The sequence below is a fragment of the Takifugu rubripes genome, chromosome 3 (assembly GCF_901000725.2).
Source record: "Takifugu rubripes chromosome 3, fTakRub1.2, whole genome shotgun sequence".
NCBI classification, from domain to species: Eukaryota; Metazoa; Chordata; class Actinopteri; order Tetraodontiformes; family Tetraodontidae; genus Takifugu; species Takifugu rubripes.
The window spans coordinates 12,498,819-12,513,701 of record NC_042287.1 but is presented as its reverse complement, the minus strand read 5'-3'; the positions used below and the strand labels follow the sequence as shown (position 1 = coordinate 12,513,701).

Here is a 14,883-nt window from a genome sequence, read left to right as displayed (position 1 = left end):
TCTGTGTGTGGCAGAGATCGAGTTAATTAAATCAACTGCGAGAAAAAGAGGCACAGAAGAAACTCACTTAAAAACAATACAGAAGAGAAACTCAGATGATGGAACCCCACGAGAATATGGCTTCAATGGCATTCAAATGGAAACATCGGAAAAGCACATCCGCTGTCCTCTGCTTTTTTAATTTTGTTTCTTTATTTTTTGCCGGACCTCCTCCTCCAGAGTGACCCCGTTGTCGTGAGGGGGGGGGGGGGGGGGCACGAGACGGGTTCAACACAAACCTCCAGTTTTGCCCATGATGCCGGAACAGCCGGGCTGGACTCTGTCGGGACTCGTGCCCGGATAATGGTCGCGGTCCCGGAGTGCATAGGAAACTGCAGGTGGTGCTGGGATGCTCACGACCCCCCCCCCCCCCCCCCCCCCCCCCCAACCCCCTCCCCCCCTCCCCACCATTTCCTTTTTCTTTTTTTTGCCCCAGCAAATCTCGACAGGCTTCCGAGAGGATCAGATCCTGAGGTTGTTGTAGCTCACGTATGTTTTCTTGGTTGCTTGACCTGAGCGGAGACAAAGCAGAGGAACGTTTAGGTTGCGAGGGAACAAAGCAGAGGGAGCATCTCTTATCCGCTCCCGTAAAAACAAACCAAAAAAAGCATCAAAAAAACAAAAACGGGCCTCCGACTGAGCTGTGGATTCTTATCACCAGCTGTGCGCAATCACTAGCAATACCCTCCCCTCTAATGTTTCATTTTGATTCTCAAAGCCCAAGTGGAAAGACTTGGTTCCTATTTTCAGATGCTAACTAGTGTTGGAGGAAAAACACACAAACACCATGCAAGTGAGCACTGAGCAAATGCTAGGGCACGCAATGTGATCCCAGTCTGGATTGCCATGGAAACATATCAGAATGTGGCTGAATGCCTAGGTGCCTCTGCGCGCGCGTGCGTGCGCACGCTGCCATATCTGTGTGCATCCTGCTATATCTGTTGTTAAAATAACTCATTTGAGAATCAGACCTGCTGACTGGAGGTGATCCGAGGTCTTCCCGGTTCAGGGCGAGACGGCTCAGCGGAATTAAATCCCGTGTTCGGGTAATTCCGCAGTAAAAGGTCAAAGGATTTTTGAAAGAATGTGTTTCCGATCGTCCTCCGAGTGGACGGAGTTTAGGGGGGAACCGGCAAACGGGGACGCATCCCTGGTTTCCTGTCTTTACACCGTTTTTATTTTTTTTTAACCGAAGAAATTCCTATAAATTCTAATTTTACTGCTTTAGCGTTGCCATGGAGACCAACTCCCATGGGTTACGCAATTAAAGTCGCACCATCTCTTTACAGCATTGTGTAGTCTTGGCCTGCCTGTGAGATGAATAAAACATTGGTAAATATTCAACAGATCCTTCCTGTAACCAGAAATAGATCCGTCTCGTTTTTTAGCGCGATGCCACGCGTGTATCTGTCACACGGAGACATCCACCTTGCTTCCCTAATTTCTCTTGTTTTGTTCTTCCCACCGTTTCTTCCCACGGCACTCGCTGTTCCTGACGGCATATTGAGCTGAAAAGCGCGATTTTAACTGCGCGGTGCGGTCGATCTGAATGGGAGACAAATAGGAAACAGAAGCATTTCAGCACCTCTGATTTGCAAGTGAAATGCTCCCGTCTCTTGGATGCAGAACCAGGAAGATTTTACATCCTATCAACACCCTGGTAAACGCGCAGGACTGCTAATGTTCTATAAATCACACCTCGCCATTTCATCCACAGCTGATGGGCCCTGAACTGGAAGTATTTGGCGCTCTGATGGTTACTGGAATTGATGGGCAGTCTCCAGGGACGGCTGAGGAACAGTTCAGGTTTTCGAGGTGGTCATGCACATAAAATCGCCATTAATAAATGTCACTTCTCCCGCTGCCGAAAAAAGAAGGGCAAGAGTGAGATGGGGTGTGCAGCGAGGGGTGGCGAGGCGAGGAGGCATCCGTGTAAGAGAGACAGAAGGTGAGAGATGCGGCGAGCAGATGACGCGGTGCACTTTTGGGAGGGCCTCGCGGACGCCACGTGGCTCGCTCGGGGACTTTTAAATGCGCTACCGTGACAGATGTTAAGGTTTCATCCCTCAGCGCGGCGCGCCTGCTCAATGAGCCACATGTGCGATTGGCAAGGATCCTGGCGTCCCAACTCCCGACACACTTACATCACCTCTCTTATTCAGAGGGACGTGATGTGCGCACGCAGTCGGATTCGCGCTCTCAAGGCAAGCGGGTGCGACGACAGTTTGGCGGTTTGGAGAAGTTCCCGGGAAAATCTCGCGGGCCTAATTCGGAGCGGGGCTGAAGGTCTGGGGCACCTGTGGCTGCTGTGTGATTAGAGGCGCTGCAGGAGACGAGGCCTTCGCAAGCCTGCGATGTGTGATTTGCATGCTCAGTCAATCATCTCCGTCTTCATCCCGACAAGCTAGGGAGGGGATTCCAGCTTCCATGACAACACGGATCTAAAAACACCCCTGGTGTCGGCGTTTCTCACCTCCAGCATGCACCAAGGCGCCTAGCTATACGTAGGCAGGCGTCCCTGCTTGGTATTATCTCTGCTAACAGGATCACGCTCACTGTTTGGGATGAAGGGTGGTATGAGTAATACCCAGCTGCAGAGACAGATTATCTCCTACCATTCCAATGACAAAGCTCTGCTTCAAATCTCCTCAATGAGGAAGACCCGCATTTTCCTCCGTGCTCTCTGCGGCGCTCCTGGGTTAAAGGTCCAACAATTTATCAGGGAACAAGATCCCCGGCTCCAGTTTATGGCACACTTTCTACTCAAAAAAGTCTTCCAATTAAACCGGCAGAACGGGCCTTTCTTGTTCGGGGAAAGAAAGGTGATGTAGGCGAGCAGAAAAACATCATTTTCGGGGGAGAGGTACGATTGAAACCAACAGAAGAAGCAGAAATGCACTGATTGTGTAACTCCAGTCTCGCCGCGGTCCTTACAACACAGGCTTGGCGCAGCTTTATTAAAAGGAGACTCCATTCACGCCATTACATTATCAGCCTCCACACACTAAAGTTCCCTCACAATGTGGTCATTAGCAGCGACCATGTCTCCGAGACTGCGGCCAGCTTCATTATCATTAAACCTTCATAGTTATATTGAGGTGGATGATATGAGCGCTCATGATTTGATAGTATCACATGGCCACAGAGCCACTTCTACACTAATGTTTGCAGCAGATGCTGTTGTCTTAGGAATTATTTCAACCCTGCAGCTAATTTTTTACCCATTTTTCTTTGTTGGCTAGCAGTAGCTGGTCTTTGTTACTGTTAATAGCGGTGATGTTGCTTACAGTGCAGTATTGTGGGAGAGGAGCCTTACGAAGGCATCAATTAATCCAGTACTTAGGAGCTGCGGTGCCAGTTGGAAAACTGGGAGGCAAAAGTTCATTTCACATTCAATATGTGTCCAAATCTACCTTTGCCGGGGGGCAGCAGCCGAGTCCTGCTGTGCAGGGGGCGTCCCTGTGCTCGTGGTGCGCAGCGGGACGTGCCTATCAGCCGCGCACAAGCCCGTTCATTAAATCACGGGTGTGCATTCTCTGGAACACGCAACGACCAATCAGAGTGCACTGTCATTACCTGTGAGGACAGGTGGGCCCACTTTACGCTACACTAATGGAAAACGCTCTGCATTTGTCCAACAATTACAGAAACATTGGGTGTGTTTCCACATCTGAGAGCGCCTCCTCTCCGATATGAATACAGCAAATAAGTAAATGATGGGTTTTAGACACGTAATCCAAAAGGGGAGGAAAGGAATTGTATCTGTATCTGTTCCCATGTCTAAAGTTGATTTACTTCTGATTAAAACATGTCCACAGGAGGTGTCAGTAATCGAATCGTTTTGTTCGAGGAAACAGCAAAAGGAAGCGCGCGCGTCTCAGCCACCAGCACCATGAGCAGGCTGGATTTGGGGCCGTGCTCAGATCAGGCCCAACTGCTCTGAGATGCAAATGGTTTTAACACCACTGCGCCGGGTACAGGATGCAGTGGCAAACCACCTGCTGTCACTCCGGGTCATCCCGCACGCACAGCACGTGCAGGCGGACTTGCTATCTTGCAGTCATGGCAACCGGGCTTCGCCACAGTATCACCATTCGAAAGGGCGACTGAAACATTTCAACCGCGTTCGTTGCTAAAGTGTATTTATATGTTGGCACTTCCAGTGAAACCTCGTCTCCCGGCGCAGCGGCTCACGGGAGCCGTTGCTCCGGGAGGACTGTAAATATTAAATGAGCGGCTCGTTTCTGAGGCAGCAGCGGTTGATCTGACCGCAGAAACGTGACGGACAGCCGGTCCGGCCACAGTTTTCAATCACAGCGGGGAAATCGCGCGGCAATCTGCCCTCGGGCGGCAGCGATGAGGAGAGCTTAGTTGCACCACAGCAGGTCTGGGAGCCTCCTGGTTGCTGAAGTTGCAGCAGTTTCATTAGAAATATTTGATATGCCAGTGTTCGTAAACGAACCGATGGGAGTTGCAGCTTAACGGCAGCAGCTGTTGCAGTTTTGTGTTTTTTCCCTCCTCGATGCGACTAACAAGCTCGCTGTCATCCCGTCCAAAAAATCAGCAGCAGGCAGCTAAAACAACCAAACTCATTCACGGGCGTCATCTCACCTTTATGTCGCCTTTATCACAGTCATCATTTTGACCCACTGTGGCCCTCAACTTGACTCAACTGCACACAGATGATTCATTTTAGCCATGAGTCACCAAGCAGACAGAGAATGGACTGTTTTACACATCGTTGTTGAATTGAGGGCTTTTACGCAGTAGCTTAAATGTCATCTATATGTTATCTATGGTATCTATAAAATGCGGTCCAGTCTTGTCAAATGAGCTAGGTTCATGAGTTCCTGATCCCATGTGACTCAGAGACTTGAGATTGTCCAGCGGGGGTACTTACTCATGGGGTCGGCAGCGGGGTTCTCACACAGCTCCGTCTTTGCCTCTCCGTTGGGCCGCTCGCTGGGCTTCTGGGACAGACGCGATGACATTGTGGCAGCCGTGACCACGGCCTTGAAGCTCCGCTTCCTCTTCTGCACGTTCATCTCCGGGTGGAAGATAATGATGTACACCTTCGGCATGTAGAGCATGCCAAGCGCGACCGAGGCACTGAGGTTCATGGAGATGGTCAGGGTGGTCGTCTGAATGTACATCTGGAAAAGAGGGAAGCAGCAAAGCGGCTGTTAGGAACGTGTGAAATAGCGGCAGAAGAATGTGACGCACGTTCCAGGAGATCTGAACTTTGCGAGGGTGAGACCAGCAGCAGCATTGGAACTCTTATCTGGAGGACGGAGGGATGCGGCGGCTTTGATGGTTAAACATCTGTGGCCAATTACAGAATCAGACTGAAGCCAGAGAAGAGGCTAAACCTAATAATAACCATCGGCTGATAACAAAAACTGAGCATTCAGCAGAAAAGTTCCTCGTCTGTCCCCTTTAATCCCGGATCTGTTCAGATTATGTTTGTTTCAAACACTAAAATAACCCCAAACCGCCTGATAACAATGCTCTAATGCTGTCAGATATGAAGCTATAGCTCGTACAGTATTTTTGCTGCTGTGGGGAAAGAGCAGCCATCCGCAGTAACACAATCTAGCAGCATTTATTAAAGCCTGACCTGCAGCTATTCAGTCAAGTAAGAGATGGCTGCAGCGTATTATTGACAGCAGCAGTTTTCTTCGTGACTCGTCCTCACGTGGCCTTCGTCGTACCGGTCCGTCTGCTCGGACCCTCAACTTGATTGATGTCAAAGTCAGGATCTGTGCACGACACGCCGCCCTCACACGCACTTTCTCTCAGTGCTCGGATCAGAATAAAGCCTGCGAAAACGCTGGTGAGCAAAGTAAAACAAAGCAGTGCACTGGCGGACACGTGCAGCTCTGCACACGCTGGGGTTCAGCCGCTTTAAGCCCCGTGTGCCCGGCTCCTTCATCAGATTGTCCTTTTTCGTTTCCCCCTTCAACATCGGCGCACTTCCTTAAGCACTTCCTCCACGATACTCCTTTGCAGCGGTTGCGTAACATGTTCTGTTATCAGAGCCATAATGAGCGCCTTGCATAACATCAGTATTTAGGTTGACATGAATGTTCTATTTGATGCAACTCCATTTAAAGGAGCAGGGTTCTCTAAAGGGTAGTCGGTAATAACACCCCTCTTGCTTCACTTGAAGATCGTAGTGCTAGGAGAGGTTTCAAGGGGAGAGCGGCAAAAGCCTCTTTGCTAATCCAGTGCGCAGCGCAACATCAGATGTCACAGGGACCCGGTGCAGTCAACCACTAGTGATGAAGATAGGGCAGGGATATGACTGTAAACATGGCAGCTACCAGGGTCTACGTACGAAGCAGAAACCTACTCTCTGATTTAGTCAGCCAGCAAATGTCACTATTTGCATATCTTTTGTGGGGTAAATAGCATAACTAATGCTAATGCCTTTAAACAATATTTTTCATATCATTCCCCTCGTGCTTTTTTCCCTCCAAGCCTCTCTTCACCAGCGATGCTTGATATTATGAACATGCCAACGCGCTCCTTTGGCTCTCTCCTCCCCCCTTGTTTCTCCATGGACCAGCATCACAGGAAGTGATCTAGCCGGTGCAGCATGCATTAATAAAGGTATAAATATCACAATGCTCTGTGTCACTCTGTGAAGCTGGGGGGGGAGTTGAGAGGGAAGGATGCAATTGTAGTCCTCCTGAGCCGTGCATTAGCAGCGCCGCTGATGAGACGCCAGTGCTGACCGATTAATGCATTTGTGCAGAGCAGACATGGCACCAGATATAATCACCAGAGAATCTCAGCTCAGCGCTGCGTTTCCATGTTTGCTGGTTGTCAACCCGTCTGGTATCCATAGCAACGGAAGAGAGTTTAGCGTGAGCAACTAAGCACGGTTGGAATAGGCTTTTAATGAGATTCTGATGCCATAGACGCTCCAATACTGACCCTATCACAACTGATTTATTGACCGTGCAGGAGAGTTGATTCAGGCGAACAATGAGGTGCTTACTCATACTCGTCTCACACACACACACACACACACACACACACACACACACACACACACACACACACACACACACACACACACACACACAGCCCAAAAAACTTCATGGACTCATGTTGACTTCAAGACATGCTAATATAGAGACGTGCACACACACACACACACACACAGACAGAGCACACACACATAGAACCCCCAAAACAAATCCTTTTCTGTCTCTGTCTAATCGGCAGAAACAGAGACACAAGCTTGACCCAAATTCGTGGCCCTTCTTACAACCGTTCGAACGTTTGTCTTGTCACAGAACATTCATAATTGATTTCTGTTGCTTTAATATAAATAAATACATGAAGTCATTTCCCCCAACTGCTTGGCAACTCTCTATTTATAGCCTCGAATATTTAATGATTTATTAACCTCCTCATCAGGAATCAAACGCTCACACTTGGATTCCACATCAGCGACGAGCCGAACGCCAACGTTCAGCCAGGACCAACAACAACATTTTACATTTAAGGCAGAAAATCTGTGGAGGGTAATTCTCATAATGATGCCGACTGTGGTGGTATACTTACCACGAGGGCATCATCGGTACGGGGAAGTTCTGAATGAGTGAACCCGAGCTGGTAAGTGACAAGTGCGATGCTCTCTGCTGTATAATACAAGGCCTTCAATAATGGATCCAGAGGCTTCGGTCTCCTCTAAACTACCTGGATGTCTTTCCTGTTTTGGGTGGCCTACTTTCTCGCCTCAGCCTGTGCCACGAATAACTCTGTCTGGCTTTGTGCTGCAAAGCTCGATTCCAATTCAGAGGCTTCATTCCCTTCCTTTCATTCCGACTTTGCACAGGAAATCCCCATTACTGGGCTTCGGGATTGGTTAGTGGCGAGGTTGTGACACACACCGCCGGCCCCAGCAAGGCATTTGGAGTTAATCTGATGGATCCGCCTTTGACGGTTCCTTGTTAAAATATAGAACATTAGTGTTTACGGCGACGTGTTTGTTGATCTAGCCGTGGCCCACATTTATCAACCAAACTGAAAACCAGCACAGACGTGGCGCGGGGATTCTAGGAATGACATATTTCCAAATTTAGCTCGCTAAAAGCGTATCGTCTGTCTCAACTCTAGAGGATTCGGAACCCCGTGAGGAGGAGCACTCAGGCAGAAAGTCATTTCTGTTATTTGTGGAAAAAAAAAAAAACTAAAGCAATCAAAAGCAAATATTTAGGGAGGAATAATAAAGTTTTGCTCTTCCTGAGGAAAGAAAACAACCTTAAACTCAGGTCCAGGTTGAGAGTGCAATAACACTTGTTCCAAACACAATTACGTCACCTCCTGACTGCTACTGGATATGTCAAGTTTATATTACAACATATCAACCCTGTTATTTATTCCAAATTGTAGGAGAACAAATGTGTTCATATTGCAGCTGCATGTCTGCCAGGATGAGGTGACATAACAAAAATCTATTTCCTCCCACATACAGGGACAGCACATATAAAGGATGTTCTCTGCAGAGGTAGCACCCTCACACAGGCTTTCTGCATCGTTACTGTGGCATGTTTTTAACGGAAAAAAGATGTTGAGATGGGAACGATGTGATCATGTCACTCAGATGAACCAAACGGCTGCTCTAATTTGCATACATGCTCAATTGAAGGTGAATTGCGGCTCCTGGCTGACTGTTGTTTGCTTGGAACAATGCAAATCACGTATTTGTACATAAAGGACGTCCTCCCTAATAGCTGCTTCTTTGGAGATTAGTTATCAAATCCAAATCAAAGCATTTTCTTTCGAAGCAGCCTATTAGGCCTTTAAAGACGTCTGCTACTGACGGGTGAGAGAATTTCTCAGATTAGGAGAAAAAAAAGAGGCATCTTTAAAGGTGTCGAGGTGGCGTCACGCTCCGGAGTTGTGCAGAATGACGGGAAGATTAGAAGTTGCAATTTCTGTTTTATCTAGCAAAAGCTGAGGCGGCAGTGTCGTTAGTGGATGTTAATAATAGTTGGCAGGGCCGTCGCTCTCCTCAGGAGGGCTCGTGGGTACAAGAGACATGTCACAAGAGCGTAAGTGGTTTGCAGACATGTTGTGACGAATGCTTGGTCTCACGACAGCAGAGGCTCTTTTAATAGGCGGCCGCTCCGCTTTATATCATCCTGTAAACACGCTTCCTGATCAGATTCTTCAGTGTCCGTATCTGATCACGCTCTGTTGTTTGTTTTTGCTGTGACTTGTCGACCCCGGGGTTTGTTTTAAAAGCCGAGCCCAGGGACGGATGAATTTCGATGCTGTTGACGCTCTCGGTAATTAACTGGAGAGTGCCGACTAGTTGACAGAGTACATACAGGTGCACGGGAGGCGAGGCGGCGCGCCGTGATCTTCTGTTCCCATTTTCGCATGGTTTCATCCAGCTTGAACGGGCAAACGGGGGGAGGGGGGAGAAGTCACAGGTGTGGAAAAACAAAGAGGCTTCGGTAGCATAAATGTTTCTGCATTATGACGATTCCACTCAGCTTCATCTTACCTTCCCGCTAATTCTGTGTCATCTCAAGGTTTCGTGGGCGCAGATGTGAATAATAGGAGCGGGTTAATAAAAACTAGCCTCAGAGGCAGCTCGGCAGCCGCTTTACTGAGACCGCAGCACGTGGAAATGAAGTATATCATATTGAAATCACAGGAACCTGCAATTATTTTGAAAAGGTTAAAATAGTTGTCACAACTGTGCTGTTGCGCAGGGATGGTAATTTACACATTGTAAATCACCGCAAAAACACATTGTCAGTCAAACGAAATGCTGGAAAAGGGCTCGTTTGGAGGACACGGAGAGATGCATATTGAATAAAGACCAACATTCTGAAAGGACAAGCTTCACCCCGCCTAAAACACAGCGCTGAAAGACAGCGTGGCATCAAAACACGGAAAAGCTCTTCTCACCGGATGGGAGTAACACCTCTGTAACCACAGACTCTTACACCGGGAGGCTGTGGTTTCCGCTTCAGGTGGCTGTTAGACGCCGGCTGCTGCCAGGAAAGTGTTAACTGCATAAAGGCGAAAGATAAACACATTACTGCCTCACTAGTCGCGGTGAGGAGCATAATGAACTCCTAATCACTGGTGAGGGTGTAATTCATCTATGAAATCAGCAGCAAATTGAGATGAGGGAAATCGGTTTCTGATCCATCTCACGCCGTAGCCGAGCAGGAAGGATATTGAACGGTGTGCCTCTCAAAAGGTTAGGAGTAACACTTTCCTGTCAGCATCGATATTGTGTCAGCGAAAAACTTCCCCTCCTCTTCGTCTCCAACACGCCGTCTGCCAAGCGGCGCGCGGGGGCTCATAAGTCGAACAGATGAACGCATCAGTATTCTGCCCAGCACCGGCTAGATAAGCAATGACTAGTATATCAGGTCAAAATGTCAGATTCTCAATCAACTCCAGTAGCGCCAGTGTCAAATGCTTTGTTGAGAAGAGTGCAGATGTCCACGGACGGAATGTGTTGAATCAAACTTCCATTTCCACCCCCGACGCTCCATACCGTTCCCTTCATTTCTCCCTCCGCCTTCTCTGGTCCCTCATCCTCGTCATTCTTAACCTACTACTTGTCTCTTGAGAATAATGCCGTATAGAATCTGTAGAGTGCAATGCTTAAGAGCTACACAATGGTAGCATCTGGAGCTTCTGGCATCCAGCATCCCTATCAGTCCACAAGCATTATAGACATTTTGGTGCTTAACATCAAACCTGCCTCTGCTTTCATGTGTCTGCTTCAGTCTTTCCTGTGCGAGGTGGTCCTGGTGTGGGTTTCCACGTATATATGTGTGGCTATGAATTCAGAAGAACCTGTACAGCTTTAGTGAGTTTGTTCGCGTGTGTGTTGACAGTGCGCCTCTTTTGTGCTGTTTGTGTTTTCATTTCCAGCTTCCACAAATATGCAAGTGCGCATGTGTTTGGACAAGATAAAAAGAGGGCAGAAAGACTGAAAGGGAAATGGGTGACAGGAGGGAGAGAGACACAAAGAGGCGAGTGGTGACACACAGAAAGAGGGGAAGAGGAAGAGGGACGGCTCACCTTCTCTGCCGACTGCGCCGTGCCAAAGAAAATGGGAATGAAGGCCAGCCAAACGATGCAAGTGGTGTACATGGTGAAGCCGATGGGCTTGGCCTCGTTGAAGTCTTCCGGCACGTCCCTCGTCTTGATGGCGTAGATGGTGCACGTCACCATCAACAGGATGCTGTAGCCCAGCGAGCAGATGATCTGCAGGTCTGTGATGTCGCACTTCAGCACGCCGCGGGCCAGCATGGGATTGATGGTTTTCTGCTCGTCATAGTCCACGATGGTGTTGGGAGGGTCCACGGCGAACCACACCAGCACGCCCAGCAGCTGCACGCAGATAAGACTGGAAGTGATGGCGATCTGGGAGGTGGGGCTGATGAAGCGCGGCGCCGTCACCGTCTGCTTGCCCTGCTCAAATATTCGATAGATGCGGTTGGTCTTGGTGAGCAGCGCGGCGTAGCTGATGCACATGCCCAGGCCCAGGAAGATCCGCCTGAAGGCGCACACGGCCACGTCGGGTTTGGCAATCATCAGGAAGGTAATGATGTAGCACAAAAAGATGCCGGTCAGCAGCACGTAGCTCAGCTCCCGGCCCGACGCCCGCACGATGGGCGTGTCGTTGTAGCGCACGAAGGTCGCCATGACGAAGATGGTGGCGATGATGCCGAGCATGGCCAGGAAGACGGGGATGATGGCCCAGGGGGAGTGCCACTCCAGTTTGACGATGGGGATGTGCTGGCAGGCGGTTCTGTTGGGGTTGGGCCTCATGTCGTAGGCACAGAGTCTGCAGGAGGTCTCGTCGTACTGGTACTGATAACCATCACAGAGCTCACAGTGCCAGCAGCAAGGCATGCCCTTCACCCTCTTCTTCCTCTCTCCTGTTTTGCAGGGCAGACTGCACACAGAGATCGGCACCTCCTGCTCCCCATTAGGCCACTGAAGCTCCTCCAGCTGGGGGAGAAATGACAAATGGCACAAGAGGAGAGACTGAATATGACAAATGTTCCAACACAATAATACGCTGAGGAAGAGCGTCCTCCGAGGCTACGGAGGCAGCCACCAGAGTCCAGCTTTGATCGCCTTTTTTCACCTTTTACAAAACTAAATCCGTCTTCGCCTTTCGCATCTTTAGCTACAAACTAACTTTAGTTGCTGGGATCCATACGCCGTTTTCAGGCTTGGTCAGTTCTCTTAGGCTTTCTTTTCTTTTTTTTTTTTTTTTAAGCAGCCAACAACTTTGAAAACAACAATTTCTTACATAAAAAAAAAATAAAACATCGGCCCAGTCCAGCTTTGCCCGCAGGCTCGTGCGTAGATCAAGTGATTCATGTTTCCCGAGTACAACAATCACCAGTCATTTATCCCGGCTGACATAAACTCACATTCTTCTCAAACGCAAAGTTCAGCGCAATAAGAGGTTAAAGCTATAAGAATAAATCTAATATAGCCCCCCATTCAACATATTTCTTTCCAATTTCTTGCAGGGATTACCTTCTTAATACACTTGAGAGTAATTGAAATCGCCATGGCAACAGAGTGTACCTTTGTTCAGCGAAAAAGAAAAAAAGTGAAATGCAAAAGACATTATGTTTTAATACAGGAGCCAGTGAGGTATGAAATAAGAAGGAATGGTAGTTGGGAGAGTAAAATTACCACTTTTAAAGTTGCAAAGCTGCTTCTATTTATGACCTTGTTATTGGAGCGAAGGCTTCCATATGCAGATGTGCTGCGGAACCAGGAAAAGACCAAACAGGATTGAACCCGGAGGCGTTTTTTGCGGTTGAAGCGCAAACTACGATCTAAGACATAAGTCAGCTTTGAATGGGCTGTGAAGAAATTGAATATTTTAACAGCCTTAGATATTTCGATAGGGCTTCAAAAAAGATGAGGCTAATATACTTGGAGCTGAACTTTTGATTTATTATGAACGCGCCCTGATCCGCAGCTGAGAAAACAGCAGCTACTTCAGATATGTCATGCTGTTGGCAGCGCGGCTGTGCGGCAACATCTGGAACAGTCGCCACAATACGTCAAAGAAAGAAACAAAGTGGGATTTCTCATTTCCTGAGACGGCAGCTTTAAAAGGCGATTTGAGGTGATGTATAGAGTCTGAGCTCCTCCATTAGCGTCTGAAAACCCAAATAAAGGACAAAGAGTCGATGCGCTGATATTTATACTTGTGCTTTATTCTTTGATCGCGCCGAGCTTCAAAGACCTCATTGAAGTCGTACATTTTTGAGGATGCTCGCCATTTTCCTACGTGACCTTGGCTGCACTTTCCTCTTGATTCCAAACGCAGCACCTGACTGAACTCCAGATACTTCCTTTGATGTGTGTCCATCAGAAGGACACTGAGGGAGTCCTCCTAAGAGTGCTGGAAGCTGGTGGAGGCAACACCGAAGGCTTCCTGTCAGAGCCTTTATTGTCTTAACGACCACGTCACATCGCCTTGGAAAGACCACATGAAACTGCAGCGCTGGTTGCCAGGTGATGTCACAGCCGTCGCCATGCTCCGCAGAACGGTTTGACTCATGTTTAAGTCTCACTTTTCGCACAGATTAAACAAAGCAGGATCGACGGCCGTAATTGCAGAGGAGTTTTGTTAGGCAAGCTGAGAGTTTTACGGCTGTTGCTCCATATTTGGCGCCCGGGTGTGAAAGCGGCGTTCATGTTTTCATCAGGGCCCCCAAAACGGCTGCTTCTCCCTTTAATTTCCGCGCTGCGAGATTTAATTTAAGATTCTATGGCAGCCAACATTAGCTGCGCGGAAATGCTTAAAGATGAAAACACTTCAGGCCGTTATGGCTCCCAGATATCAGCCAATGATCCGCAGCGATGCGCGTCCCTCCCAGAGCGCGCTGATGGTTAGGGAGCCTGACTGCACGCCGCAGTGACAATCATCTGAAGCACAACATCAGCGAAACCGAAAAAGGTCCGTTTCAGACATGGATGTCGCAGCGTGGAACAATCCTAAAGTGTGTATGTGTGACGTGTACGTGGTCAACACACTCCCGCTCTCAGTGGGAGTGTGTTGGTGCCGGGGATGCAGGATCTGACGCTGGCGTCTCTTCGGCCCGTCCTGATGTCGGAGCTGTAGCGAGCGAGGCCACCTGAGCACGCCGCGACCGTGGCAGCCGCGCCACGAGTGCGGCCGAAAGACCCAGAAAGCGGCGCTTCATCCAGATGTGACAACTGCTCATGTTCACAGACGCGGAGGTGTAGCTCTGCAGCGCTACGGTGCGTCTGAGGCGCGCGCACGCGTGTGTGCATGTGTGTGTGTGTGTGTGTGTGTGCGCACCTGTTTGACAAATGTGTTGTTTCTGCACTGTCTGGATATATTATCAGCTGCCATTTATCTGAGGGCATGAAGGTGCCATTTGTTATTTGAACAATGAACGGTGCTCTCTGGAAAACCTCCCGATTACAAACAGCCTGCAAACCGTAATGAGACCAACAGCTCTGTTGCCATGGAGATGGCAGGCAAGTTGATTTTTTTTTCTCTTCAAACAGCAGCGAATGCAATAGTTTTCATTTAAATTGTTTGCTTTTGTTGTTCTTTTTAAAATATATGATATATGTATATATTTTACAATTAATTTAAGCCTCTGTGAGCTGGAACGGCAACGCATCCAATTTCTTTATGATTACAAAGCGCTCTGGGACGAACATCCGAGGTTAACCTTCAAATTAAACTGCTCTTTATGCGTTACTGAGCAAATAGCTATTGCACTGGAACCTAATTGGACGGCCACAGCTTTTGGTTCGTAATCACAGTTACAGATAAACAAC

At 48.5% G+C, this 14,883-nt stretch overlaps 1 protein-coding gene across 5 annotated transcripts in view; it reads right to left on the bottom strand.

The window, feature by feature from the left end:
• Positions 1 to 441: 441 nt before the first annotated feature.
• The window catches only part of grm7 (glutamate metabotropic receptor 7), a 74,428-nt gene continuing 59,986 nt past the window's right edge, over positions 442 to 14,883 (bottom strand). For 4 of the 5 annotated variants that reach the window (XM_029834054.1, XM_029834053.1, XM_029834051.1 and 1 more), the window contains exons 8-10: positions 11,110 to 12,045; positions 4,940 to 5,192; positions 461 to 551 (exon numbers count right to left, since the gene is read on the bottom strand). In XM_029834054.1, the coding sequence (XP_029689914.1) occupies positions 502 to 551; positions 4,940 to 5,192; positions 11,110 to 12,045 (1,239 nt within the window). In that variant the 3' untranslated portion in view covers positions 461 to 501. Of the gene's footprint in view, positions 552 to 4,650; positions 4,712 to 4,939; positions 5,193 to 11,109; positions 12,046 to 14,883 lie in introns of all 5 variants that reach the window. The other variant, XM_029834052.1, reaches the window with a different exon arrangement.